A 13,344-nucleotide genomic window follows, 5' to 3' on the forward strand; every position below is an offset into this window, starting at 1 on the left:
AAAAGCACACAAATGGAACCTAATCCATACAACACAAATTTGGTTGTGGTTGTGGTGCTGCCAAACCCTAGCTAACCATATATGCCCATCTTCATGACACTACACTCACTCCACCTAAATACCCACATTCACACACCTCTTTCATCTTAATTGAGTTTCCATCACTCTCCATTTTTCATCAAAGAAAAGGAAAACAGGTTCCCGTGAGCATAACTCAGTTGCAGGGACATGGATTGTTATATGTAGACGTCGTGTTCGAACTCCAGACATCTCACTTATTCAATTTAAAAGGTGAATTTTGACCGCTAAACTACTTGACTAACAAAAAAAAGGAAAACAAAAAAAATTGATATTAAAAAGGCCAAAAAAAAGATGCTATATCACTCACTTTTCGTGAATGAAAGGCAAACACCACAAACACTAACCACTTACTTACTCAAAGTATACCAACTTGAACAATTTTGCAGATCAAATATATCAAAATAAAAATTATTATTAAACCAAAGAATAATTCAAGGAATATTGGATAGTTATGAATAATTGTAAATTAAAATAATGCTATAATAATTCACATTGATAAATCATTAATCAAAAATAAAAATAAAAATAGAAACTCTTCTTTCAATTAATCCCACCATTGCCTAATAATGACAACCCACCAAAGCTGGAGCAGCAGCCATCACCATTGATTTTTGTGTAGCCGGAAACTGAAACTTCGATTCGCGGATATCTTCTTCCGGTGCCGGAAGGTTAAGATCCAATTGTAAAATATTCCTTGGCCTAACTCTTTCATCCGGGGCTGCGACAGCCGCGGCGTTTGCCACCGATACCCTATGCCTCCTCATGTGTCCACCCAATGCTTGTCCGGATGTGAACTCTGAACCACAAATGGAACACTCATGAATCTTGGCCTTGTTCCCATTAATAGCTGCTTTCAAACCATGATTCCCCATTTGAAAAGAAACCATGGGCCCACGAGGTTTCTCAGCTTCTTCATACTCATCACTATTCGCAACCAGATTATCTGATTGCGAATCATGTGATGAAGACTGTGGACGAGGCTGCTGCGACGGTGGTGATGGTGGTTTCTTCTCCTCAGCCATAATTTTAGGTTTTTTGTGACTTGCCCTGTGACCACCCAAAGCTTGAAAAGAAGGAAAAGTTCTGTTACATGTTTTGCATTCATAAATATACAAACCAAGTTTTGTGCTAGTCTCACCAATTTTTTTATTTCCATGACTACCCTTTACCCTTTTATTCTCATCAACAACTCCACCATCTTCCCTATGATTTCCACCTTGAGCAAGAAGAATCAAACACTTAGCCAAATCTTCTTCTTCATCATCTTCATCTTCATCTTCAAGATCAATGTTGCTCTCATCACTTGAACAACTAGATGCCATAGCAACAACACCACAAGGAGACAAAAATCTTAACCTCTTAGTGCGTTTTCCTTTGGCTATGTATGTTGCATCTTTCTTAGAAAAACCCACCATTTTTTCCTCCATAACAAACTCTTCCATCTCAATAATAAAAACTTTTTATAACACTCAAACTAGAAGCAGTTATAACAAGAGAAGAAACAGACACACACAAATAAAAGTGTGTGTGAGAGTGAACAAGTTTAATGTGTGTGTTGTGTATTTATATATATATTTTGAGAGAGAGAAAGAGTGAGAGAGAGAGAGAAGTTTAAAGTTTAAAGCCGTCCTTATAATTTTTGTTATAACAGCAAGTCTGTCACACAAAATCTTCCTTGCGTTTCCAACCTTCGAAGTGTTGTTTTGTTTTGTTTTGTCACGCGCTTTTTAATACAATTATTTCTACGCTTTCATCATAACCACACTTTTTAGCTCTCTTTCTGTTTCACTTCTACTTCCACTAGCTAGCTACTAACTATTTTCTGTTCTCTTTTGCCTTTATTTTATGCTACTACTATTGTTAATTCATCAGAGTCTGGCTTTTATGAAACGAATATTTTATTACAAATATGATATACATGTCTCAAATAAAGAGATATACATGTGAAATACATATTCTTGTTTAAAAAAAAATGTGAAATACATATTCTACATTTTTTTTTTCTTTCAATAAATGTAAGATACTTTGGTCAAAAAATTAAATGTAAGATACATTAAATATAGATGAATTTCACTTAAGAATAAATTATTTGAAAGAAATCAAAGTTGATTTTTTGATTGATTTTATAGATATTTTATTATCGAATTTCAGATTAGCAAGTGTCATTCTCTTAGAAAGTTTATGATTAACACAAAAAAAGTTAATATCATCTAGAAAAAAAATATAAGATCAACTATGTATTATCATTTATCATATCTTTTCTCTTTATTTCAAAAATAAATAAAAAATGAAGGATATTTTGTGTAGTAAGTGTAACTAAAAGTCTCATCTTGAATGAAGAAGTGAAAGTTGAGAAATACATAAATAGAAGGACCATAAAATTAAGTTTTTTTTATTAAACACATTATCAATACAATTGTGTGCAAGGAAGGAATAAGATACAAAATACAATGTTACAAACAATGTGGTATGAGTAAAGTTATAAGACAATTTCTATGGTACACTCATGGTACATCCATATATTAAATGAATAGTTTAATGAGTTATTTTTTTTTAGAAAAAAATATATTTTCTATTGGTTATAATTATAATAATTATATTTTATTTCTCAAAAGTGTCGGCAAATCAAAATTCAAATTTTTTTAATTTTTAATACCCATAATAGTGAATATTGATTATCTTTTTGGATAAAATGTTAAAAAATTAGTATGATTCTTATAAAGGATGAAATGACGTTTTTTCTTATAAAATAATATTTTCTAAAATATAAAAGTTGATAAATATCTCTTTATTACATAAAAATGATCGATAACTTATTGATTTATAAAATAGGTGTATTGGTACACTTTAATTTAAGGGTGTACCATAGAAACTCCCAAGTTATAATGTTCAATTTACCTATGTGGTTGTTTTTAGTCCAATATAACATCGCTTGATTTCCTTCATGATCCAATAGGGGGTGAAGTATAAATAAAATATAGAATAAGAAATGAATAGTTTTTTGAATGAAAATATATGTAATTTTTACACAATGATGAATTTTTATTAGTTAAATAAATATGATATATATTTTATCATTTCATTTGTTAAACGTGTGTCAAAAGGCTAACTCGCAAAGAATGATGGTATTGGCTATGATATCATCTATCTGAACAGTCAGCTCAAAGGCTAAAGGTACTCAAACATATATATATACATTCAAAAGCTTGAGAACCTGAGCGATGTGGTACAAACAACAAATTATGCGCAAACAACTTCAAAGCCAACTTCAACGATAATTATATTATTGTTTCATTGATAACATGCCTATGATTTATTATTGAATTTTGTTGTTGCAAATATTATTGCGAAACTGAAGTAAACTATATGTAATTATTTAATATTAATACACACAACAACTTGCTAATATAATACCAGTACTTTTAAACATACTATAGGTTAGCGTAGTTTCTACGTGGACCGTATAAAAATTGATTAGGTTGAAATTAGAAATGGAGATAAGTGGCAGCTGAATGTGATGATTTTGTGTGGGTAACAGATAAAGTGGAAAATTCTACGTGAGTTTAAAAGAGTTGAAAAAGAAAGGTTGGTATTAACGTATAGAGTCGGTTTCATTACTCTCTCTTTTGCTTAGACCATTAGACCAACCAAATAGAGGTGTAACGATTTATGCTAACTCATTTAAGCAAAGTGAGATTGCACGTTAAAAGCATGTCAACCCTCATAAGTTCATCCCTGATTAAAGAAAACTACTTATCTATTTGGTATGATTAAAGATTCGGTAGCTTTCAAGCAATCCTTGTAAACAAGAAAAACTATATGCTCTACTTTGTTAATTTTTACTCTATAATATTCATAACAATAAAATTAATTAATTAATAAAATGCACTTGGAAGCATCTAACCTGGGTCGCGATCGGCGGCAAATAAGAGGAGACTCTTAGGAGTGCCAACCTAATTGAGATGTTTGCAAATTTTTTAGAAGTTTATCCGCCCTTTGATTCAGCCAAAAAAAATAACTGACCTTGTAGCAACATTAGATATGTATATTGTTTTGATATTATTATTATTCAATAGTATAAATTAGAGGCTTCAAGAGAGAAAGGGAGAGTGAAGAGTTTCGTTCTCATGTAGTGGTCCTAAATTTAATTTAATTAATAAAATTAATGTCACTAATAACATGTCATTTTAGATCAATCCTTTAAAAAAATCATTTTAGATCAAAATCACTGACTTGATCATCTCCACTAACTATAAGACATATGGTCCACTAGTAGGTAACACACAAAGACACACAATCTACACCACTAAGAGTGAAGAAATGTACTAGTACAAAAACAAATAATTTTCAGTCGATAGATCCCATAGAGTTGCAATGCCTAATTTTCTTTTTGATATGCAATTTATACCCTACGTATATGTCTTCAAAGTCAAATTTTATCTATGCTCCATGGCATTTTAATATATTATCACCGCATACCATACTATAATCGCAACAAATATTTCATTACTGATGGACTTAGATCTAATTAGTCCATTTTCTAATTCTATAGGTTTGTTCTAATAGTAAAACGATAAATATTGAATCAGAAAATTAGGGGTTTGAGTCTCACTAATAATTTTAAAGAGAGATAAATGAATGCATCTTTGTAAATGTGTACATATTTGTAAAATAATTTTAAATTGGAAGATCTTATCATGTCTTCAACGGGGTAATATCATCTCATCCTAAATTTTTTATTAGAAAGAAAAAAGACTAGTCTATTTTCTAGGTTATGTTTAGTTGACCCACTTCTTATGGTACCCAACCCAACTATACATAGTGAAATACTTGCCAGAGATCAAAGTTCAAAGTACCCAACTATATCAACGTATAAATACATTAATTAATGAATTATTCAGTCAGAAATTAATTACAGAACGTATAATTTAGTAAAGAGAAAATTAATATTGTCAAACAAATATAATAATAATGAACCTAAATAGACTTATTATAAGTAGTCAAAATCTTTATCAATGATTCATCACATCCTCTAAAAGCACTAAGCCTGAAATGTTAACCATCTAACCCATCGTCTCTACCGATTCACCTACATACTAGTGTTAAAAAAAATTAAAACAAATTTATATCATATAGAACCTTCTTCCGGTAAGTACTCTATGCACGTAAGCTTCAAATAAACACTACATATTAGTGTAAAAAAAATTCAACAAATTTAGGGAGGACCATGGAGGATGTTGGACAAATATTTCAACAAGTTTTTTAGAAAAAAGGTCTTGTATGATCACAATATTTAAGCACATCACTTATGCACACAAAAAAGGTAAAAGATTACATGATTAAATTATGTGTATTTAGGTTCGTGACCATGCATATATCCAAACTAAGTAAAATTGATTGGAAATAGGAAGAAAAAGGATTTCGATTCTTAGCGTAGCAAGTTGAATGTGGTAAGTTAAGTTGTGTAGTGTGAGGCACGTAATGTGAGGAATGAGGATTAGATGCTGCCATAAACTTCTACTCTCATATTGTGAGGATTAGAAGGATTTGTTGTGGATCAACAAGTATAGCATTCTCCTTTATCTCATTTTGAGAAGAGAAATGTGAATTTGCAGCCTTTTGCAACGAAAGCCATGCTACAATATTAACTTTAAATTAATATTCAACGTCTGAGAGACGTAACTTGAATAAATATTCTTGTATGGTTACTTTTTTCTAATGTACTTTAACGTTCAAGGTTGACGAGGACGGAAAATGATTGTCGGTGCATAAGACATAATAATGAGTAGCTTCTGATAGTTGTAAGGCAAACTTATTCATATTGAAATGAGAGAGATCCTAAGACCGTGCAGGTTTGAGATTGCATGGTTGAAGAAATGTTTATAAAGATTATTTGATATTATCTATATGAACAAGATAGTCTGTACTATAAGAACTCTATAGTTAAGCGTATTTGACTTGAAGCAATTTATATATGAACGGTCTTTTGGAAAGTTTCTCGAAAGGCAAAATTACACAATTAGTCCCTTAACTTTATTTTAGGTAACACTTTCGTCCTTTATCTTTTTTTTGTCACAATTTAGTCTTTTATGTTATAAAATAACAATATAGTTGTCCTTTTTTATGAAAAAATAATCAAAAACTCCAAAAAAAAAAATCATCAAACTCATAGGCAAACGTAAATCTTCATCATACAAGCTTAGAAAATCAAATTTCTTTGAAAAAAATATCATAAAAAATGATAAGATATTGTCATTTTATAACATAAAGGACTAAATCGTGACAAAAAAAAAGATAAAGGACGAAAGTGTTATCTAAAATAAAGTTAAGGAACTAATCGTGTAATTTTGCCTTTCTCGAAAACTGTGTCTCACTGAAACGATTCGTGTTGGTTTAAGCAAATTAAGTTGAATCAAAGGCATAGTATTAATTAAGTGAAGCCGTAATTGGGTCACCGACTACTAAATAATTGGACTTAATACTCCAACTCCACTTGAAGTCTTTAACATTTCGTACGTCACTGATGAGTGAAGCTCGTGAACCACTCATGAGAACAAACAAGTTGATTGCAGCTAAAGCACTTTCACCTTCAAGTGTATCTGTTTTCTTGTAAATGAATGAATGAATGAATTGTTAAATGAATTTGATTTTTTTTTTCTATTTTAATTTTCATTGGTCAGCAGAAAACGAATTGGCACTGAAAACAAAAGCTTTTCTATTATTATCCACAACCATATCAGTTAATCATATGCCAATCTAATTCAATCCAAGATAGTGATAGGCTTAAAAAGATTCACTTTATTTTTTTCTAGTTGGGGAAATTCCTACTTCACTTGCATTCTTTTCCTTACCGTCAAAAAATTAAAGCATTCCTATCCTATTTTACTTTAAAGCAGTGTTAATTAAACCAAGTTGACAATCGTATTCAACACCGTATGTTGTATATACGGTGTTAACTAAAAAGTTGTCAAAATAACATTATCATTTACTTTTTTTTTTTTTTTAAATTTTCTTTTAGGATAAATAGAATAATGTTGTATGATGTTTGCCTTATAATAATTCAAAGCATAGTGAAGAGAAAATTTCTTGTTTAGTTAAAAGAGACTTATATCATTTCATTTATTATAATGTGTTTAACATATGTTGGAATTTCAACATATATATTGACACTAGCTAGCTAAACGTTAAACTATATATTGGATTTTAAGTGTGAGTGTCCCCCTCTCTTGTAGTTATAGAGTATTGGCTCATTGTTTCTTCAGACGCTCCCAAGCTCTTCAATGTTATCTTAGCTAAAACAAAAGTTGTCCCATTGGCTTGTCTGGTAACAAACTCAACATGAGAGTTATTAAAAATAAAAGAAAAATTGTATTTCCTATTTTGATTCTGGTCAACAACAATCTTATAATCATGCTCAAAACCAACCAAAGATCATGCACCCATGACAAAATGATCACTATAATCGTTTTTTTAACAGGATGATCACTATAATCGTGTATTCCTATTCCCATCCAATTATGTTGGAACGAAAAAGACGAGTCAACCTTGCATGTTCCAAACACTCCAGATTATGGAACCACAATTGGTTGTTTGATTGGCATCAAATTTCAGCAAAATATTAAAATGTCTGCAATAGCAGTAGTACAGCTAATAGCAGTTATTTGCACAATGTGCCATTAGCCAATTTGCTGCCAACATTACACACACTAGGAACAAATTGTTGGTATATGTTCTTCCTCAACATCATGTTTATTCTTTGACCGTGGATTAGGGCTATGCAACATTCATTTAATGAAAGTTGTTCGATAGGCTCCCTCAATTTCGCTCCAGAATTGGGTCGAAACTCCCGATCACCTTTTTTTGACCAAGTGAGCAATTTTGAGGGATCTATTGAGCAACCATCTTCATCGATTCTGAAAATCTTAGCCAGTATCAATTTATCTATATTATTACGAGTAAATCTTTTTTAACTATTTTACACCCCATCTTTACTACTAAAAAGAACCATATTTCCGGAAGTACACTTTTAGACGGCGCAAAATGAGTAGTTTTTTTTCAAATGTATGCTTCTGAACTCATGTTGGGGGTCGATAAAGTTTTTCCCAAAAGAAAAAACTTTAGACACAAGGTACCCTGCTTTTGCACTTGAACCATTGTAGCTAACTAGGAATACAAGTAATACATAATATCAAGTAGGTTCTTTCACAAGCAGGCAAGAAGTATTGCATCAGAAATCAAATTTTATTAGGGAGGAGACACCTGACTGCATGATGAATCTCTCTGGTACAGGACTAATGTGTTTTCATGATCGGTTTACACACTCATCTAGGACATTAAGCTTCATAGTTTACATTGCTAACTGAAGCAAGCAAATGGCAGTAGCCCATCAAGCTTCATAAAATCAGGGTAACTGAAGAAATCAAAAATCACATAAAACAACATGGCTGGTACAAAAGCATTCGTAGCATTTATACTGGAGTCAAGCCAACCACACCTGCAAACAATCAAGCATAATAGATGTGTTATCATAGAGGACAAACATAAAGTGTGTGATGCATAAAGGTTTGAGTATAAAAATTATAAAGATTGCAGACATATAAAGCAGCCATAACTTGAGAATTAAACTATTGAATAAGCTAAACAATTTGACTCGGACGCAGAGTGCACATCCTACACGGGGCAGGTTTAACCCCTCATCTAAATTAACATGCTCATATAATTTATTAATAGAGAAGGTTATATCAACTTGTCGTCACTAGCTTATTCTTGACATATTATTAAGTTTCTATTCAAGACTATGATAAACTATTGTATAAACAAAACTTCAAATATTAATTAGTGACATAGGCGATGCAGGCATGGTGCAGGGCAGGTCAGGATATTGTTTTTAAAAGCAGGTTATGATTATACAGTAAGGGTGCAGGTTAGGGTTGACTTAGCAAAAACACACCCTTACATTCTAAATCTAACCACTGTATTGCCACTAATGCCATAAAGAAGACACACAACAAGTGCTTCGATAGCCTTTTAACACCAAATATTATGTTTTGAGACATTGCAAGTTTGACATGTAGTATATACTTCTATAAGAATAAATGTAATCTCTATACTCAGAAAAGACCGTAATTTAAATGTGAACTTATAGCTTTATAAGATTTTTCTTTGACAGTGTATGAGTTTGAATGTATTCAAGCTTGTGATTTCCCTTTTAATTTAAAGATATTGAGACTGTTCAACATGAAATTTGTCAAATTTATTTCCAGACATTGATTCATATCCAAGCAGGCAACAAAACGGGAAATTGTAGATGCTTCATAGTTTTAATTGGAGAATCCTACGTTAATATTATGTCATGGCCACAATTCTAAAAGCATATATACAAAAAGATATTCTAGATCTCCAGTCACAATTTCTCTAGTATCATTCACGTCAACCTAACATTTAGCAACATATACAGGTTACTATGTCAATAAACCATCTTCTAGTCCGCTATAGATCGAGACCAAACTTATTCAGAGTTAAATGCAGGACTCTTTGAGAACTGTAGGAGGCTTTCTTTTAAATCATATCAAAACTGTGTTACTTATTGGAAACCAATATGTGGGAAAATGAAAGTAAATCACAAAGTTATAGAAAATTGTTCATCTTCAAAAAATGCAGTGAAGTGAAAATGACATAACATATAAGCATATAAGTATGGAAGAATTGAAGATAATGAAAAGGAGAGGTGTGTTTTAATCCATATTTTTCTACATACCACAAGCTAATCTTCCACCGGCATTTCCAGTGCTCAAACTAAGTTCATGTCCACCTGCATAAGTATGAGCAGATGCAGATGAGACCAAAGTAAAAATACTACAGTTATTATTAAGACATCATACTTGATATACAAGACTACAATCTCTACATGAGATATACAATGTTAGAAAGAACATGAACAACCAATTTCATATTCATGTCATTCCTCCCCTGCGATATGTAGCCATTATCTATTGTTTATGTGGGTAATACAGGTGTCGAAGCTTGTAACAGTATTTTCATCTACAGCATAAAATCATATAAAAAAAAATATTTAAAATGGAAGAACTAACCTTTTCCAAGATCATCTTCAAGCTCATGAACCACTAAGGCTCTCCCAACGACTGAATTGGGGCCCGTGAGTGGTATCTGCGTGATTTTTCCAAAAAACACAGTTAGCTACTTTCAACAAGGAACCATGTAGTTTCTTAAAAAAACTAAATCAGAATTAGACCCACTGGCAGAAGAACTATCGTTTGAAATAAGTATCAAAAGAACAACTATCATATTAAAATATAAATAACAAATCGCACCTGATTGTCAACAATTGTTGCCTCTGCAACGCCTGTGTTTCACAAAAAAATAATTACAAAATGATACATAGGAAAGTCCATAAAGTTTTCAATACATATGAATGTAAACAAGCATTACCGTTGGCATCAGCAATTATGTTTCCCAGGTCACCCGCATGACGGATTTCATCTTCAGGAGCACCGTGTGTCAACTGGTTAGGATTGAAATGTGGTCCTAAATAAGATATTCAAGAAGCAAACAATCTTAACTTCTTCAGTCCAACCAAACCATAGAAAAAAACATAAAGGTACAAAAAATGGAAACTAAGGTCAGGTTACATTACCTGTCGAGATACACCCATTGGTGGTATCACCATACTCGTGCTGCAAGATAAAAAAAAAAAAAAACACATTTTTAGAGGCAAATAAATACATAAATAAATAACTAATAAACAATTTTGAAGAAAGGGGAATGAAGTATCACTCACGAGGTGAAAACCATGAAGCCCTGGAGTAAGGCCAGTGATACGAACATTAACTGTTGTTGGACCTACTCATCACAAAAACACAAATAGCTACAAGTCAATTCAACACACAAAAAACTAACCATTATATTACCACGTATACTTAAATAATAACTACAACTAATTAAGAAGAGCATGTTTGGATTGGTTTATTTGAGCTTATCTACTGGCAAAATCACTCACGAGGCTGTTTGAGAAAGCTTATAGAAATAACTTGTAACATGTTTGTAAGTTGTTTTCAGCTTATTCTCATAAACTCACTAATAGCTTACATGAAAATAGTTTGACTTTATTTTATCTTTTGTTATAGAAATAGTCTATACTATATACATTAGCATTAATACAAAAAGCACTCAATCAAGTTGTTTATCCAATAATCTACACTTGTGACACTGTTTCGTAAAACTTATGAAAACAACTTATGATATGTTCATAAGCTGTTTTCACCTTATTTCCATAATCTCTCCAGGATAGAATATGAAAACAACCTATAGATTATATAAAAACAATTTGACTTCATTTTACCTTGCGTTATAGATATAGCTTAAAACATAAGTGCTTATACTATAAGCTGCAAATTAAGCTCTTTATCCAAACATGGCCCAAATCAAGACAATTATTCACCCAAAAACTACAACAATTCATAATGCATTATTATCATATACAGAACAAATTTCAACTATTCTAGTTTCGAAGCATAACATTGATAATTGATAAGAAAAATGGAGAATTGAATGGGATTAAAAAGATGGGTCACCTTCGTTTTCTTGAGTAAGAGTAACAACACCTTCAACGGTGGAATTCCCCTTAAGAACTGCAACAGCTTTCTTGGCAGCAGCAACAACACTGAGAGGTTTGAAAGTGGAACGCGAAAGGGTTGAGAATTGAGGAGAGAGCTTGACGGAGACACCGGAGAAAGATGATCGGAGAAGAGAGTGAGAAGTGAGTGGCGAAGGTGACATGAGAGAGTGTGACGCCATTGTTAGGTGCATGAAGATTAGGTGTTTGTGATAATGCAACTCTTTGTACGTGTGTTTGTTTTGTTGTGTTGTGTTGCTCACACACTTGTTAGTTTTACTCTCTCTCTCTCTCTCTCTCTATCTATCTATCTTATATCTACACACTTCTATGTTTTTTTTTTTTTTTCCAAATTTTTGGCATCTTCTTATATTTTTGGATGGAGATCCTCGTGAGTTTAGCTCAGATGGTAAAGACATTGCATAAAATATGCAGAATCTGGGGTTCGAATCTCAAACATCACCAAAAAAGATTTTTGGATGGAGATTGTTGTCTTGGTTGAATATATGGAGAGAAAATGAAACAACCTAGAAGGTTGGAACAAGGAATGGATCATCACTCAATCATAAAATTTCCACCAAAGAATCTCATCTAGATTGGAACACCACTACATATTTTGTAACACATCATAGTTAAACAAATTTCACATCATAAGTTTTATGTTTTTTTAAAGTATGTTTTATGTTAATATTGGAAATGTTATAGAACACAATCTTGGTTGTTTTTGTGGTGCATTGTCGTTATTTAATGGTTGTTCCATAAGTTATGTGTCAAAATATTCATGAATGTATTATGCTATGTATGTTTCTTTGCATTTTGTTATTAGAGGTGATCATCTCCCTCAACTGATGATGACACTAGAAGTCCTTGAATGCAGATTAGTAAATAGACTCCGTGTATTATTTTGGTCTTACGGGTCATTTATCATTTGTATTTTTTGGGTATAGTTATCCAATTCACGTTATAAGTTGTATGTTATTTTCCCTATAAAAATAAAAAAATAAAAAAATTGCATGTTATTTTGTAAACATTGCGAACTTGGATTGATTATTTTCTAAAGGAGTTCTATATATAATGGATTTTGTAAAGGTGATACAAATATATCACCTTCAATTATTTTGAAAATCAAGGTGTTACACAAAACATAAAAAAAATAATATATGGGCCTGGGCTTTCAAAAATCGAACTGAATTATACCGAAACCGTTTCTGGTTCAAGAAAACTGAACCAAACCGTTTCTGGTTTCAGACAAGCCAAACCAAACAGTTAAATGTTTTGTTTTCTACGAACCAAACCGAATTGAACCTAAATTACATTAACTTAATTGTGTTATTGTGTCAACATCTTCGGTGTTCAAAGTTGTGTTCTGAACGAATAACGGTGGATGAACAAAAAAAAATCAATTTAAGTTCAATGCCCTGAGACGTGAATCACTGATCGCGACCTGGGGTTCTACCTAACAATGTGAAGCAGTGATGTCATCTGTGAGCGAACATACTGAGGAGTTAATGAATCAGTTGTGTTTAGATTTCATTTATCCTTTTAGTTTTGGATTCAGAGTGGCACAAATTTCTTCTTCCATTATGAGTGCTTGTTGGTGAGAGCGTGTGGTTCGTTAGTTTGAACTTTGT

General features: G+C 32.0%; 2 protein-coding genes across 2 annotated transcripts; both read right to left on the bottom strand.

Moving 5' to 3' along the window:
* Window positions 1-473: 473 nt before the first annotated feature.
* LOC11439390 (zinc finger protein ZAT5) lies at window positions 474-1,689 on the bottom strand. Its single transcript, XM_003606279.4, has one exon. The coding sequence runs from the start codon at window positions 1,521-1,523 to the stop codon at window positions 642-644; it is 882 nt and encodes a 293-aa protein (XP_003606327.1). The 5' UTR covers window positions 1,524-1,689; the 3' UTR covers window positions 474-641.
* A 6,552-nt stretch (window positions 1,690-8,241) lies between these two features.
* On the bottom strand, window positions 8,242-11,997 carry LOC11406426 (superoxide dismutase [Cu-Zn], chloroplastic). Its single transcript, XM_003606280.4, has 8 exons — window positions 11,673-11,997; window positions 10,880-10,941; window positions 10,736-10,775; window positions 10,531-10,626; window positions 10,413-10,444; window positions 10,173-10,248; window positions 9,839-9,892; window positions 8,242-8,575 (listed from the first exon to the last, which is right to left on the bottom strand). Exons 1-8 carry the CDS (start codon window positions 11,905-11,907, stop codon window positions 8,550-8,552), a joined length of 621 nt encoding a protein of 206 aa, XP_003606328.2. The 5' UTR covers window positions 11,908-11,997; the 3' UTR covers window positions 8,242-8,549.
* Window positions 11,998-13,344: the final 1,347 nt, after the last annotated feature.

The sequence above is a fragment of the Medicago truncatula genome, chromosome 4 (assembly GCF_003473485.1).
Source record: "Medicago truncatula cultivar Jemalong A17 chromosome 4, MtrunA17r5.0-ANR, whole genome shotgun sequence".
Classification (NCBI taxonomy): Eukaryota; Viridiplantae; Streptophyta; class Magnoliopsida; order Fabales; family Fabaceae; genus Medicago; species Medicago truncatula.

Excerpts from the sequence above, each read along its gene's own strand:
- LOC11439390 (XM_003606279.4), bottom strand. The coding sequence starts at position 1,523 with ATGGAAGAGTTTGTTATGGAGGAAAAAATGGTGGGTTTTTCTAAGAAA.
- LOC11406426 (XM_003606280.4), bottom strand. The coding sequence starts at position 11,907 with ATGCACCTAACAATGGCGTCACACTCTCTCATGTCACCTTCGCCACTC. Across the intron at positions 10,776-10,879 it reads GGCTTCATGGTTTTCACCTC|CACGAGTATGGTGATACCAC; the intron begins GTGAGTGATACT and ends TTTATCTTGCAG. Across the intron at positions 8,576-9,838 it reads CGGTGGAAGATTAGCTTGTG|GTGTGGTTGGCTTGACTCCA; the intron begins GTATGTAGAAAA and ends GATTGTTTGCAG.